General features: G+C 34.6%; 2 protein-coding genes across 2 annotated transcripts; both read right to left on the bottom strand.

Annotated features, from left to right (window-relative positions):
- Positions 1-304: 304 nt before the first annotated feature.
- On the bottom strand, positions 305-7120 carry LOC107222508 (DDB1- and CUL4-associated factor 5). Its single transcript, XM_015661906.2, has 8 exons — positions 6653-7120; positions 6338-6576; positions 4295-4475; positions 3801-4070; positions 3350-3576; positions 2923-3137; positions 2322-2592; positions 305-1725 (listed from the first exon to the last, which is right to left on the bottom strand). The coding sequence occupies exons 2-8, from the start codon at positions 6531-6533 to the stop codon at positions 752-754; spliced, it is 2334 nt and encodes a 777-aa protein (XP_015517392.2). The 5' UTR covers positions 6534-6576; positions 6653-7120; the 3' UTR covers positions 305-751.
- A 1052-nt stretch (positions 7121-8172) lies between these two features.
- LOC107222505 (cleavage and polyadenylation specificity factor subunit 5) lies at positions 8173-15582 on the bottom strand. The gene is made up of 6 exons (XM_015661897.2): positions 15383-15582; positions 10223-10423; positions 9882-9945; positions 8810-8975; positions 8570-8684; positions 8173-8361 (listed from the first exon to the last, which is right to left on the bottom strand). Exons 1-6 carry the CDS (start codon positions 15499-15501, stop codon positions 8340-8342), a joined length of 687 nt encoding a protein of 228 aa, XP_015517383.1. The 5' UTR covers positions 15502-15582; the 3' UTR covers positions 8173-8339.
- Between the last annotated feature and the right edge of the window lie 80 nt (positions 15583-15662).

Raw genomic sequence — 15662 nt, 5'->3', positions numbered from 1 at the left:
AAAACAGGTGTAGTATTCCATTCAAAAACAGTTGCATCGCTTTATGGTATCCAGAAAAGTTTTCTAGGATCGCAAATGCAATTTTGAGCTGCTTCTTGATGTATCGCTCAAATTGTTTATACCATTTTGTCGGTAATATTTCTTTTCTTCACTCAGCGAAAACGTTCAACATATTTTTGAATGAAAATTTATGTAGAAACCTTTTCTTTCCGTTAATCCTTGTTTTGTACAGTTCAACGAAATAACGTGAGAATTCAGGTTTTTAAAATTAGTAATTGAAAGCACGATGAGTGTGAAAATTCAGCCCTGTTAAATCACAATTTATTCTCATTCCAAAGTTACAAGTATCAGAATTGAGTTCATACAAAGAGTAACGGTTGTACGTACATATTTGTATTGTGCTAAAAGAATGCCTCGACTCCGTTCACAGCTATCGGTAATAGGCTTGATACGTACTTAAAGAATTTAGACGTATTTTTCTCTACCAAACCGAATAATTAGTATGCACGAATCACGTTTATAATAATATACACATATCAAATGGATGCGATGACATAGTTATTAATAAAAAGACTCATAACATTGCAAATGGGTTTAGAAAAAGAAATAAGAAAGAAAAAAAAAAAAAAAACAAACAAACAATCATTCTGCTCAAAAATTCGGAGCCATCAAACTTAATATTATAAAAATATATATTTTAGGGAATCACAGATTCAATATTTACAAGAGGAAACGGGTGACAAAGATCCATTTAATCAGACGAATCACTACTGTTACCAGGAAATTCTGTGTACGGATTACAGCGATGTCGATAGCTTTGTCGTGCAATGTCAACTTTTTTTCTAAAACATTCCAAATTTCTCTTTTTTTGTTCGTGATCAGAACTGTCACCTCCTAGCCACGCCTTTCGAACTTCTTCCAGCGATTTTTCGACCGTTGAGACTCCCGAAATTCCGCTATCCGGAGTTGGAGGAATTTTCGACCTCTTTTTATGCGGCGTTACCGATTGTTCCGCTCGTGTTTTACGCACGCTCGAGTTATTTACAATATCTTTTTGAGCCTTAGAAACTACATCTTTCTGCGTATCATTGTCTGTTCTTAACTGCGTACTGCCGTTTTCCGCCGATATTTCATGTTTCACGTTTTTGCGTCGCCACTTTTTCAGTCTGTGAAGTTTGGTCGAACAATCCGAGTCAGTTTTTTGTTTTCTACACTTCTCCGCGGGTCGTTCATCTTCGCTGGTGGTAGTCGAATCTTTGTCATTGCCGATGGATCTCGCTGCGTATCTTGATCTGCGTGAAACAACACCGGAGCTTGTACTGGGCTGCTCTGCGTCCAATGGCTGAGCATCGCTGTGCGTGTCGCTATCCTCTTTCTTTATCGCTAATTTCCTCTTGACCCGAAATTTGATTCTTGATATTCTTCCATGTTTTACTTTAGCACCTTTCGATTTGCTCTTAGACTTACACTTTGTTTTATTATCATCTTTATCACTGTCCGTAACTGTGTCTATATGATTTACGGTGTTCGTCGAGGCATTTACAGTCGCACCGCCTTCCAGGGCTGCTAACCTCATGAGTTTCTCTCTCCTGTTTGCTATCAACTGTGTAATGCGATTTGGTGATTCCGAAGGTCTTTCTGGTACCACACCACCTGTTAAACCGCGACTACCAATCGCAGAGCCTAATATACTCAACAACAGCTGACGGTCTGAGGCAGTCGAGTCTGTGAAAAAATTTTGATTCGCACAAAAATTTTAGCATTGTTTAAGGTATCGGTAATCTTAATATAACAGTGTCTAAGAGACAATTATATACTAGAAGTTATTCTCCTTTTTTAGTTTGTGCTACAAGCCCATTTATCTTTCATTTATCATATTTTTTACTGAATTGATTTTAAAAAAGGCTGTAAATCTTGAAAGAAAAATCGAACTTCATCTTCAAACGGTGGCGATTTTGTTAACAAAATACAAAAACACCGATTCGTGACAAAGCGGATAAATTATCCAAAAATGCTGATTTCAAATTTCGAGTAAACCGGTTGAGCCGTTTTTGAGATAGCGCGGGCATTGCAAAACATCCCATCGAGCAAATTGGTTGATGTTATTGTGAATAACGATGCTTACTACTAATTCAATCTAATGAAAATATAATCAACTGACGCTCGTTCTAGATACTTTTGAATAAAATAAAACCTAATCAAATTAAATAATTGGTTGTCGAGATATGAATTCTCGGAATTTTTTCACTTTTTTGACCTTCTATACATATATATTATAAGACCCCCTCGAGTTCCAATAGTAATCGGTTTTCAAAATTTACCGTCAGAGTCACTGCCATTGTATGTGCGTCCTATCGTCGGATGATGTTCCGAGTCACTTGGAGTCTGGGGAGCAGGTAGTGCGTCCTCCGAGTTCCAACCCTCTATTTCTCTTTGAACAAGAGAATCAAAGAAGGCCATCATACGAGGATCTTCGCGAGTTGACTGATGACTGTAGTCGTGGGTCATGAATTGACCACTACGGAGTACCAGGCTAACATACTCATTGTGTGTGAACACTTTACGTTGTCTCTCCTGCTTTCCAGCATCCCTCTTCAGACGGTGTAATATTTTTCCAGTTAGTTAAAATGGATGAAATAAATGGCAAAAGTTAGCGAAATAAGCGTTTGGAGGAAAAAATCGCACGAATATTTTGCACCGCAGAAAAAGAGACATTTGACATACGTTTGGCGCTGTGGTTTGATTAGTCAATCAAGATAAGCCTGTTAGACAGGAAAACTATGGTCTGCATAGGAAGTTTGAAAGATAATGATTTTTACAGTATAGAATGTTCATTGGTTCAACACAGGCTGGTTGCAAAGAAATGCTGATATTCGATATGAATAAAGAGAAAAATTCATTGTTAATAGAATAATGAATTACCTTCAAACCACCGAGACAACCATTGCCAAGTGGAAATGGGCTCCAAATTTTTATAATCTTTTCAACACCCGAGGAGGCAAGGATACAGCTGGACTGATTAAAACGAACTTGATTTACAATGGATCTGTGCCCACGGAGAACCATATGCGCAGAGTCTACCCATTTCTCATTATCCATTGGAATTTTCCACATATACAGGTTAAAGTCGTCCGATCCTGTAACATTAATATAAGGAATAACAAAATTTTATAAATGAAAAGTGATCAACTTGAGAAAATAATTTAGATATGATTGATACAGATACTTGACAATATTTTTAAAATAACGTTTTTGTCGTACGAATTTTGTGTTTGCCAATTTAAACAAGAAAAATTCAGATCTTAGAAGTGGTTGCGAAGCATGAATCGATCGTTGTGAGCGTTTGTACCTGAGAGGACGTACTGGTCGTCGTCACCGGCAAAACAGCAAGACTTCATTGTACAGCTGTTGTAATAACCAGGATGATCAAATTGGCAAAGATTTGCCGGAGATTCGACGGCGTACAATACCGGAGGAAGTCGTCTTCTCAAGGCCAACAACTTTGTACCAGCCGCGTTATACCTGACATTCATACAGCTTTGCGACGTCCCTTCTGCACCATATCGCAATACAGCTCTGAAATGAATTCGTGCAATGAAAAAAAGAGGGATTCGGCGACTTCGAAACAAATCTAGACTTTCATTCATCTCATAGAAAATTGAAGTGCTTTCAGCTTTCATGCAATCGTTTCCGAAATATACTCCTTTCAAAGACAAAACATGAAAAAATTCAAGATTTGATATTAGATGCTACTTTCCGAATGTCGCAACCAGGACTTGATTCATAAAATTTTTACTCACACTAGAGGCTTACGAACATCCCACATACTAACACCTTCCTTGGCATTCGCGGTGGCAAGCATCCTTGGCTCTGACGGATTGAACATAACAGAATGAAAAGCCGACTTGTACTGAGCAAGGCAAAAGGTTTCCGTAGAAGAAGAATCTCTGATATCGTATATGAGCACCCTCCCGTCGTCGCATGCGCTCGAGAAGACATTGTCGTTGTGTGGATGGATCGATAAGCCGTACACTGGCTTCTCATGAAGGAAATAATTCAGCGGATCGCCGCTGTAATGTACAAATAATTAAAATGGCCGATAATAATTCTTGCTTGACTTGTAAATGAACTCGATTTTAAGGAGAAATGTTACACAGAAGTAAGTTCAATTTTTCACAAGCTTGAATAATTGTGCAAGACAAAGCAGAAATGGGAAATGCATTCAATTTCAGTAAATACGATCTCCTCTAATATTTCTTTAGCGCAATGCGCTACAGCGATAATATTTTCTCACGTTTTTAAGTCGTGAACGATGACTTGGTCGTCGTTTCCGGCTGAAAATATTTTTGCTTTTGTGCTGTCGTATCCCAGACAGAATATATTACTGCCATGCTGTGCTTTCATAACTGCCGGTTTTCCGACACCCTGGATCGCTTGTTCGACCTGCCATAATAAAACCCTTCTGTCGTCGCCACCTGTGAATAATTACAAGCCAAATATCTGTGATACAAGATGTATCCGGTCTATAGAATAGCAATAATAATAATCAGTATTCGATGCAAGTAAAGATTTTACAATTATCTACGAGCATTGATTTTCTTCCATAAATGTATAGAATATTGTGAGACACAAATCTGAGTCGTCTGTGAAGTTTTATCGCTTGCTCAGATTTGAAAGAAAGAGAAAAAAATACATATTTGTTAGGGTGACAGAATACGCAAGAATTTTCATTTCACATCAAGTTTGTTAGAATTTCTAACTTGATTTGAAATTATCTGAAATGGCCAAATATATGAGTATAAAATTTCTTACTTGCTTTTTATGGATATCTCTTTATCGCCATCTTTTCAATTTACAATAGTTGAAATAACTGACTTTATGGTCATAAATTGTTGGGACAGCAAAGTTTAGTCTCATGTAGACATTAAAATCGAATTGATGGAAAATGCCAATTTTTCTATCATCAGCTACAATTGTAACTTTTTTACCAAAAGAAACACCGGGGAAACTTCATAGGTCACTTCAGGGATGCGACCGCTTAGATAATTAAATTTAAAAAAAAAAAAAAATGATATTGTGTAAGAATTTTATTACTGATACTAAATTTTTGATTCAGCTTTAAGAAAACAAGAATAATAATAATAACAACAACAATAATAACAACGACAATTTTTACGGTAATTCTAGCAAGTTCTTATCAACTTAACGCAAATAATATATGACATTATCTTGACAACATTCTGAATCCGAAGTGTGTTTGAAAAAGTAATTGTTCAAAAGTATAACAGTTGATAAATGTAGGTATGATAATCTGAAATTATGTATATTTTATATCGAAGGTAAAAAAAATGAAACATTAAAAATTTTACAAAGATATGTCGAAAAAAAAATCTGTCATGAATCATTTATTATCATGAAATTCATCGGCTAAACGACGAAAATCTTTTGTCGGCATGGTTTGAAATCAAAATAACTAATTGATTTAGATAATGTGAGTTCTTTTTCCATGTACGAAATTTTCTTAAATTCTTGCATGCCAAGTTCCTGCACGAATCCTTATTTCGTTATATGCATGGTTGTGTTACATTGCAAGTACACAATTACAGCAGAGTCAAATAAAAATCTGATGTTTGCACTGGATCACTCGACTGTACGTGATAATTGAAAAGAGGCCGAAGTTTGCAAAGGCGAAAGGAAGATTTAGGATATCGTTAAGCTGCTGTTCTGCTTCAGAATTGAACTTAAAATAAGATGGAAAGATAAAAGAAGAATGACTATATGACAAAGAAATGATAATATTGACCTGGATTCGAAGAAATCTATACTTTGCGCATTGCAATTAACTTCCAACAGGAAAAATATGAAAACTTTGAAATTCTCTGCAAGTTACATATTTACCCTCCCATGTATTGTAAAAATATTGGAACAGAGAGATGTTGCAGAATTATTACGAATTGAGGGCAGGGAAAAAATTCTCGACGATAAGACGACGCGGCGAAAAAGAAAGTTGGGTTTCAGGAAACTTTTATTTGATAATTTCGTACCATTATTATTTCAAGGAGATACATAGAGAGAGAGAGAGAGAAAAAAAAAGAAAAGAAACTTCTATGTGTTATATATTTTTGCCTGATGTCTCAGGTTGAAAAAGAAACGTGCAAAACAAAGAAAAAAAATTTTGAAATGCACGCTAGACAAATTACACTTGTATAGTGTTAAAATAAATACTCGTACAAGTTGCACGATATTATAATAATATGGGCAAAGGTTTGTGAGGGTTGAAATAAATAAAATTTGATAACGTACATACATACATGCATACAGATAATAACAAGCTTACCGGAGACAAGTAACTCCCCTTCTTTGGAAAACTCGATCGCATTAACGCAACCATAATGCGACTGTAGATCTTTTCTAAACAAATTCTCGGAGCAGCCAAGCCTGGCGTTGACGAGACGTTTGGTAAAATTGAAGTGATCGTGTATCTGCCTGTTCACGACGTAGGGCAAAGGGTTGCAAACCGACGGCGAAACCATGTTTATATCTCGCTGGGTGTCTCGGATTTTCCATATAACACTTCTGTTACAAAATTAAGAAGGAGAAAAAAGAAAACTACATAGGTATATACCTCCTCCGCCTTGTTATAGCTGCTTACTTTATTGCTGCTTCGCTGACAGGCGTGTAGTTGTCTCTAGTCCTGCACTTACGATTAGTACAATCACGAACCACCGCAATCTCTGTGAATCAGCTGTTCGTCGCCTCTCAACTGTTTCGATTTCTAGTCATATCGCTGCGTGACATGTCCGGAACATTTTCCGCTCGTTTTCAACTAGGAATCTGTCCCTCTGCCGATCTTTCATTGTTCCATTGAACAATTTGCTCATATACGTAACTTTCTTACCCTTGTTTATACCTCCCTTCGACGAACTGCGTTTTCCTTTAACTCTCAACTAATTCATGACACGAGATGCCAGACTCGCGTTAAATTTGCTCCCCCGGTCTCTTCTCACTTCTTGTTGCTACAATGATGCTCCGTTCCTAATCCTTGATTCTCAGCTGCTTTTATTTCTTGAACCGTGTCAACCTTGCATATGTAAACAGATATTAATCCCGTTTACCGTTACAGACGCGCACGACACAGTGCCGCCTCTCAGCGGTTTTCGAACGTGTTAAGGGGTTGCTACAGTCAGTTTTTACCGACTGCGTCATATGTCTCTTATTTTGGCTTTTATCAAAGACTCCGCGTCGCAATTCAAAAATAAAAAAAAAAAAAATGAAAACACGACAGTGGTATTCTACATGCGATTCTGAAATACACCAATATACCTATTTATGTTTCAGGAAACGATAAAAAAAAATGACGTGAAGAATAAGAAATCGCGATCACGCTTTCATATTTTTGATGCTATATCTTTATTTTTGTATAAAATCAAAATTCTTCAGTGTGTTTTTGTTCAAAATTGCACGTAGAATAAGTTCGTTATGCCCTTTTCTTGCATTGCAACGCATAGCTTCTGATAATATTCAAAATAGAAGGCATTTGACGCAGTTGGTAAGGACTGATTATAGCACCCTCTTAAATCACTCCAGGCTTGCCCGATAATTTGGTAAATTGTATTTTCTCGACGGAAATATTTCCACGAATATCAAACTTCGACTAACTGTAATAGTGACTCGATACGCGTAATTCCTATACTAATTGTAAGCGGACGATCGAAACTGCAGCTGGAAAGGCTGTGAGAATGTAGAATGCTTGAGTAAGGCATCCACACTCAAAGTAAAGAAATCGCACTGTGGGTTCTTAAATATCAGGGAATTCGGAATACGGGAATGGCTCATTATTCAACAGGAGTCTGATATCAAATGTATAAGAATTTGGGTCGCAGCCATATTACGTTAATTAATTGTATACGCGCGTATTTCAAGCTGAGCTGTACTCTTACGAGGAAAAACTTATATCCAAACAATTAGAATAATCTGATCGGCACGACTGCAATAATTGTGGTTTCTTAAACTTACCGTGACCGACTCAATTAATAACATGCCGGTAACATAAGACTAAAATATGTAGTGGTGACGAATCTACAATTTTAATCATTACTTCTGGTTTTCGTTGACAATACTCGCACACATTGAAGGTGGTGGGATTACGAACGAAAAACAATATGACAAGTATTACTTACAAAAATGATTTAATGTTGGGTATGTCGTACTATACAGAGAACTCAGACCTTTCAAAAACTTGCATTCATCATCACATACATACGTAACTTCGTTATCAATGTTGTTCTTGTTAACTTAATTAAAATCCGGCTAATCTCTCAGCCATCGTGCGGTATCGTTCACATGTAAATGAAATTGAATCTGAAATCCATAAAATCATTATTATTTCAATGCTGTATTAAAACGTTACCAATATCGAAGATACATTGAAAAATTAGAATGATTTTAACTTTCATGAATCTGGGCGTTGCTGTGCTACTTTACATTCAATTCCTAGCATTTTGAATCCCAGATGCAAGAAGCTGCATAAAATATCAAGCATTTGGTAATTTATAGATTTATTCTGTACCTGCAAAGTGATTGTGGGAGGGATGAAATTATTGGTCCGTATCCTTGCGAATTGTCATACAGTTCAAACAATGGAGCTGCAACTAACTTGTAATTCTTGGGTACAGCAAATAGAGCTGAAAATTATCAGCAACATCGAAGTTAATAACTTTGGTGGAAAAAAGGTAAAGTTCGTTAAAGAATTTCGGTTACTTGGAACAAAACAAACGATATGTTAGCAGAATAGATAAAGTATAAATACCTTTTTCCTGTAATTGTACTAAGAAAAGTCGTTTGTGCTCTTTGGGTTTGGTAATATGTGGAGGTACGTAAGGATATTGCGGTGGTTCGAAGTTAGGTCGCCACCAATTACCAATCGTATCCTCGATTACCCATTCTTGTTTAACTCCATCTTGCCGCCCAAGAGTCTGCAAATGGTTTCACCTTCATTAATGCCAAGTTAGTACCGATAGTTCAAATACCCAAGATTAAATACATTCTTCTTCGTTTTAGTTCACTAAGAACATGGTTACAAAATAATTGTGAATTCTTCATATTTCGTACAACATCATGACAATGTAGAATCAATAAACATTCAACCCATTAAAAAATACGTCTCTTACTTATAAAATATACTCGAGTGACATAGATAATTTAATTTTACGAAAAAGAACCTACTTACAATCGTGTCATTCACATCACATCATAAGTGTAAACAAAAATAATTAGCGTTTTATACAGTTATCTTTCTTTAGCATTCCAAAGTCACAAAATAAAACGCATACTAGTGAATATATACAAATAAAGCTAATGCACAACAAATTAAAAATAACAAAGTAACAAGCGTATAACTTAATATCTTTCTGTTCTTTGACAGAATTTTAGTTGCAACCACTAGAAGTAGTTTTTCATCTTCTTTTTTTTATGTTTGTACTAAGCGAAATAGGAGAAATAATTACAGTCTTGAAAGCTTCCGTCTTATCTACAATAACGTTGAGACCTGGATTCAAAAGTGAATGATTTAGATACACTTAACAATGTTCTTAGCTAACCAGTGTATATACAATTCTTCCATTCGGTTTACTTCTACTGACATGAAAGTGTCCGGGCATGCAGCACATTGAGAGAAACCATTATCCAACAATATAACGTAGTGTACGAAAAGAAACTAATTTGAGCTACAGGCCCGGTTACATCGATTCTACAAACAGGTTTTTACAGAGTCATAGGATTTATTACAGAGGGCTCATCAAATCAGTAATACAGTCTAACAAATCAAAGTGCTGCTCCTAGCTGCCCGGGAGGGCAGCTTAAGGCGCTGCGCTAACTGTTACCTCTGTGAGGAGCCGTTTCAGGCCCTCTACCTCGTCTTCTCCTGCATTCAACTCGCCACCTGGTCTGCGAACGAATAAAAATTACTATCGTTAGTATATAATTCTGTGTGTAACGTTGTTAAATTTTTTGTACTCATTATTTTCTTTTTAACTTTATATTGTAAAAAATGGACATCTGTAATTTGCAAAACATGATTTTCAATTATTGAATCTGATGATTGAAATAGTTGGGCAGGAAAAAATGTGGAAATTCGAATTCCCTGCTTTCAGCAGACGAGATACTCTAAATATTCGTGATAAGTATGACGCGTGTAGAATATAATTAAAAAAAGAATGCTTACAATTTGAAAAATGTTGTACCAAGCTGGAGGAGCAGTACGTGAGGCAAGCCATGCTCGTGTACCAAGAGGACACCTTCGACGCTACGTCGCATTCCAATTTTGTCAAATTCATCCCTCATTCGCTGAAACCTGGCTGGTACTGACGGGTCTTTCTCAAATAGTGGCTCTTTCGTTCCAAATGTATAGTTTGTCAAAGGATATCTATGATAAATGAGTTGTATTTCTTTGGTTAGGATTATTTTTTTATCTGGATATTGTAACTATTAAGTAAGTACCTAGTTCCAACATCTTGAACTATGCATTCTTGGATATACTGGAAGTAAGAAACTTACAGAGATATTCACAGTATGTTTGATTTACATGAGATTTCTATTGTTACAAATTTTATTTTAAGCATCGAGTACAAAGTGTTGGGGATTGTTTTCTTTTTTTTTTTTTTTTGTATCAAGGTCTTTCAAAAGACTGTTCATGTCTGTTCTAAGACTGAATACTTAAAAACTTGAGCTATAGCAAAAATTTCTTCACATAATATACGCATTGCAATCAGTTATTTTCTTCATCAGATTTTAAGCAGGAATAGCTCTATTTTAACGGCATATACATCTGACATAAATATGTGAATAAGGTATCATTAAATAAAATGACGAATTGTGATACTGACTCACACATGCGTCTTTAAGAATGATGTGTGATTTCAATAGCATAATGATAAATCTATTAACGTGGCTCTGAGAAATTTTCATTCATACCCTCATTTGCAAAGGTTCAATTTTCGATCAAACAGATTCAATTTGTAAATTAATAAACTGCAAGTATAATTCTGATTCTCAACTATTCAACAGTGTTTTTTCTATCACGCACAAAATGAAAGTCTACGGAGTACAGTAGTATTCTTTTTTACGAATGAATTCCACTTCGGAAACTAAGGCTTTTTAGGGCAAATACAATACGTAGGACAAACGAATTTTGTCGCAATTTTTCAATTGATTTGATTTTGTTGAATGAATAACTTTTACCTTTCTAGTATGATGTTATTAAAGTTCCATTTTGAATCTACAGAATAACACGAGCAAATGTAATTTTTTCTATACAGATAAACCAGCATAATTAATCTTCTCAGCGCAATTAATTTACCGCTACATACAAACGTTTATCAATGTTCATAACTAAAGCATTTTAAAAGTTTCATACAAATTTTAATTTGAAGAATCATATCTTGATATCAGATAACCAAAATTTTCATCAGCAAGGCATGTATTCGGTTTATTTAATTTATACTCAAAATATCAAGTAATTTGATGGTGAACAAATTTTTATTTATTTTTTTTTTTCTATGTCAGACATTTTCCCCAACACTTGTTATATTTTAATTACAATCGATTAAAATTATATAAACAACAATTTACCAGTATTCCTCAAATTCTTTTTTGACGGAAAATATGTTTCGCCGTATTAATTGATCCGAGTGAGCAGAATATTTCAAATAAAATGATGAGAATGTAGGATCTGGGATGTCTACTTTTTACGCATAAAAGAATTTAACAATTAAAATTCTGACGTCATTCAGAAGACCGAATATCATTTCAAAAAGTCAACATCCCATCACCGCACATGGTTGCTACAGCAATTATTCAAAACTCTCTAAATTACTGTATAAGTTTGAAGAGGATGAAAAGCAATATAACAAGAATAAAAGATCACACTTTGAGAAAAACTGATGGATAGATACACTGGAAATGTTTCACAAGATGCGTATACAACTTAAAATAACTATTTATAACACAGAAGAGGAAATATACGTAATTCATCGATAAAAATTATAAGTAATATAAGTTGTTATTTATCACAACTAACGAGTGTTTAACTCTATTTGCAAAATTCTATGCACAATTATTTTTAATATTCTTCTCAATAAAAATTCGTTCGCTTCGGTATGATAAAATTTCATACAAATATCAGAAGCTAATCATTATTTTTCAATTATAGATTTTAATATAAAAGATTAGTGAATAAAAATTGCGTGAAAAAATGTGAACATAGGCTTTGTACCAATTGCCAGTAAACGATCAGATCCAGGCAACTGAAATTTACTCGTTATTTGTCTTTTTTTACATAAAATTTCAGTACTTGGAACAATGTTAGACGAAATTTATTTCATTTAACAAGGGCAAAGAACTTGGACATAAGTTTATCCGAGTATGGACTCTTGCATATTGTTTAAATAAAGTTTCATTCCAAACATAGCAAAATGGTGAATAATTGAAAGTTTCATTCGAAAGTAGGAACGAGTAATTTCAGGACGCATGAGCGTTGAGTGCAGATGCTAAATTGCCGGTTGATCATACACCAATAATTGATGGGAAGCCTCTCACATGTATAATAAGTGAAATGTGCATGAAAAAGGTGAGCAAATAAAATTTAAAAGCACCTGACTAACGATACGAAAATAAATATAGCGACGACTGTGAGAGATATTTTGGCGTTTAGCTTAATGCAGAGAATAAACCACATCAATAGTTATTGCTTGTGACTGTATTCTTACTTGGGCTGTTGTTTGCAAATTTGTTGTTACTCAAAAAAAAAAAAAAAGCATTAAAAAATATACATTATTTTAGTAACATTATATTAATGTCCATTCAGTCATAGTTTCACGTAAAGCGTACACTGAACTTTGATAAGCTATCATAAACTTTTACAATGAAAATATATAATTGATGCATTAGGTTGTTGGATGATTATATAACAGAGCGGCGTGGTAAGTCGCTAGTTAATGAGTAAAAAAGAAATAAAAAAAATGTAATTTGTTCACATTTAATTAGCATATTCTGAAATCCGACAATAGATATTCCACATATATGACCAACTACGATTTTTCACAGTCATTTTCCAATTCCTTATTCAAGGAATAATCGCAGTGTTATTATATTCTAATCACCGATCATGATCGCATCGATATCTAGATTACCATTGCAAATGGTAGTTTGAATAAAATTCGATATAAATTAGAAGCAATTTATTGAAAATCGATGCTAAATATATGTTGGAGTATTGAAGTGTTTCATTTTTACAGCTCTCTATGCCATATAAATTATATTTTAATGTAGCTCTCTGTCGTCGCAAAACTTTTCTAATCACATTGCGTAGACGAAAAATTGATGCACCATGGTAATGGCAATGCAAAGATAATAAAATTATATCAATTCATACATATAACATTCGATGATATAATTATTTCTTTGGGATTATTCACACACAAAGAAATGCATTAAATTTAATGCTGAAATGGCAAAGCCTCTAACAACATCAAACAAATGATGAACATAAATTCATTTCACGCACATTACAGGCATCCCTACATTCGTAATTATTTGAAATTTTGATCGGAAGTTGGTTATTGTTTTTTTTTTTTTTCAAATGTAGTTGTCAATGTTTCAGCTTACAATTAATCAATAATCACTGTCATTGCGGTACATAAATATCAACAATTTGTATGTTATTGTTGTGACTTGGTAAAGTTCTATCAGTTACAATGATTATAAATGAAACTAAATTGCCTCGGTTATTGCAGTATTACATAACGAGGTTCCGTAAAATGTAGCGACAAGATCGAAACGACTTACTCTTAAACTAAAGTCACCTAAAACTGCTTAGACAAACGTAAATGAATATATACATCTTAATGTTTCACAAACGAAAGTCTTTTAACAAATGATTTCTTATCGTACTGTCCTTTCATTTAAGTGATGAAAAAATGTGTAAAAATTGACGATGTTTCAGATTGGGCAATTGCAAAAAAAGAATATCAGAGATTGAGTTTGTAAATTCCAACAAACAAATGATTTATAATATTCCATAACGCATCGCTATCCTTAGATTTGAATTTTACAATGGCATTACATCGAAATTTAAGATTCCTAAACATAGGCAGTTTTTGACAACAAAATAACACTAATTGTTGCCGTTCAATCTTTCTTTTTAAACGATATTACAAGTTTCACGGCCTTTTGAACATAAATATAGCTAGTTGAGTAATAACATTTGTGAAAACCAAAGTTATTTAGCGAGTGAGGAATTTTTGAGCAGAAAGAAAATATTTGTAATTGATTTGAACATTTTTCATTTCTTTTCTTCTATAGTATTTGAAATTGGGGACAGTTTTTGAAAGAGGCTAATTTTCTCTGGGAAAAAAAAACATGTGTAATACAATATGATTGATATTAAAAGAAATTTTCACGGCGTTAATTCTTTAACCATTTGAAATGTCCGGCAAGCGTTTTACAGCTAAATGTCTAAAGAATATAGATTTCACCAGGAATTCTGAAAAATTTGAAGATTGAACAAAATACTACTCTAGGCTGCGTGTACTTTGACGCTAGATAGAAAATGAGAATATATTTTTTTAAATCACTGTAAACCAACGTTCTGTTGAATTGCAAAGAAGTTATCAGAGAGCATTGTTTGAAAATTCTAAATTTTTCATCAACCAAATTTTACTTCGAGTCCCTAAAAAAAGTCACGTAAGAGGGCAGGTCAATATTGATGCCTGTAAAACTAAGATAATTACATGTTGTATAGCACAGTGAATTACTAGAAAAATTATTTTCTGCAATTATTTCTGTACTCTTGATATGTGTTTACATATAATATTTCTAACGGAGCTAATTTATATTCAAGGATGTATTTCGTACAAGTGATTCTATTGAATTAAAGCACGGACATTTCAAACGAGTAGCAAATGGGAATTATTTCGAAACAAGTGTATCATCTATTAATCAGCTTAAAGTAATCAAAGTTCCGCATTGGCGGAAGTGTTTACAATGGCAGTCAATATTCAACACTCTCTTACAGAAAAGAACAGCGATATATCTAAATCGACCAACACATAGTGACGCTCCCTGTACAATCAACGAGTAGTGACTGAGGAAGACGATCGTTTCTAGGGAGAAAGAGAGCGTAATAAACGTTAATAATTCGAAGATTGGCGCAGCGAATGAAACGGCGTTAGAATCCTGACGTTTTCACAGGTAAATTAGATTTTGTCAAAGTAAGTATCATTAGCGTCGTCGACAAGCCGGCCATGTCCGTTTCACACCGAGCTGAGGTGGAAGTGTTTTTAACGATTAATTAAGGTTCAATAAACACATTTAGATATTCACTTACAAGTTGACCGTTCTGTTGATGGTTACTGATTGATTTGTGACCACTTTCCCTTCAAAGGAGCTATTACTTGCCCTTCTTGGCCACCCACTGCCCTTTACCTGAGTTGCTGCCATCGCCATTTTTATTTGAAAACTGCTTCGTACTCAATGGTTCGATCCGATTCCTCTCTTCTGCCGTGCGTCAACCTGCCACACGAAGTGTGTGCTTGGGGTGCGTTCCGATATTGGCTCCCAGTGATGTCGACAATCTTTTATCTCTTTTGTGCTACCAAGTTCGTGAG

This window comes from Neodiprion lecontei, chromosome 7 (assembly GCF_021901455.1).
Source record: "Neodiprion lecontei isolate iyNeoLeco1 chromosome 7, iyNeoLeco1.1, whole genome shotgun sequence".
Lineage (NCBI taxonomy): Eukaryota > Metazoa > Arthropoda > Insecta > Hymenoptera > Diprionidae > Neodiprion > Neodiprion lecontei.
This window is presented reverse-complemented; position numbering and strand designations above follow the sequence as displayed.

What these genes read in the sequence shown, in the direction of transcription:
- LOC107222508 (XM_015661906.2), bottom strand. Translation starts at nt 6,533, where the DNA reads ATGGTTTCGCCGTCGGTTTGCAACCCTTTGCCCTACGTCGTGAACAGG. An exon ending in CGACCAGTACGTCCTCTCAG is followed by an intron (nt 3,138 to 3,349) that starts GTACAAACGCTC and finishes TTAATGTTACAG; the next exon opens with GATCGGACGACTTTAACCTG. An exon ending in GTTGTCTCGGTGGTTTGAAG is followed by an intron (nt 2,593 to 2,922) that starts GTAATTCATTAT and finishes CACCGTCTGAAG; the next exon opens with AGGGATGCTGGAAAGCAGGA.
- LOC107222505 (XM_015661897.2), bottom strand. Translation starts at nt 15,501, where the DNA reads ATGGCGATGGCAGCAACTCAGGTAAAGGGCAGTGGGTGGCCAAGAAGG. An exon ending in GGTACAACATTTTTCAAATT is followed by an intron (nt 9,946 to 10,222) that starts GTAAGCATTCTT and finishes ATTCGTTCGCAG; the next exon opens with ACCAGGTGGCGAGTTGAATG. An exon ending in CTCCCACAATCACTTTGCAG is followed by an intron (nt 8,362 to 8,569) that starts GTACAGAATAAA and finishes TATGGATTTCAG; the next exon opens with ATTCAATTTCATTTACATGT.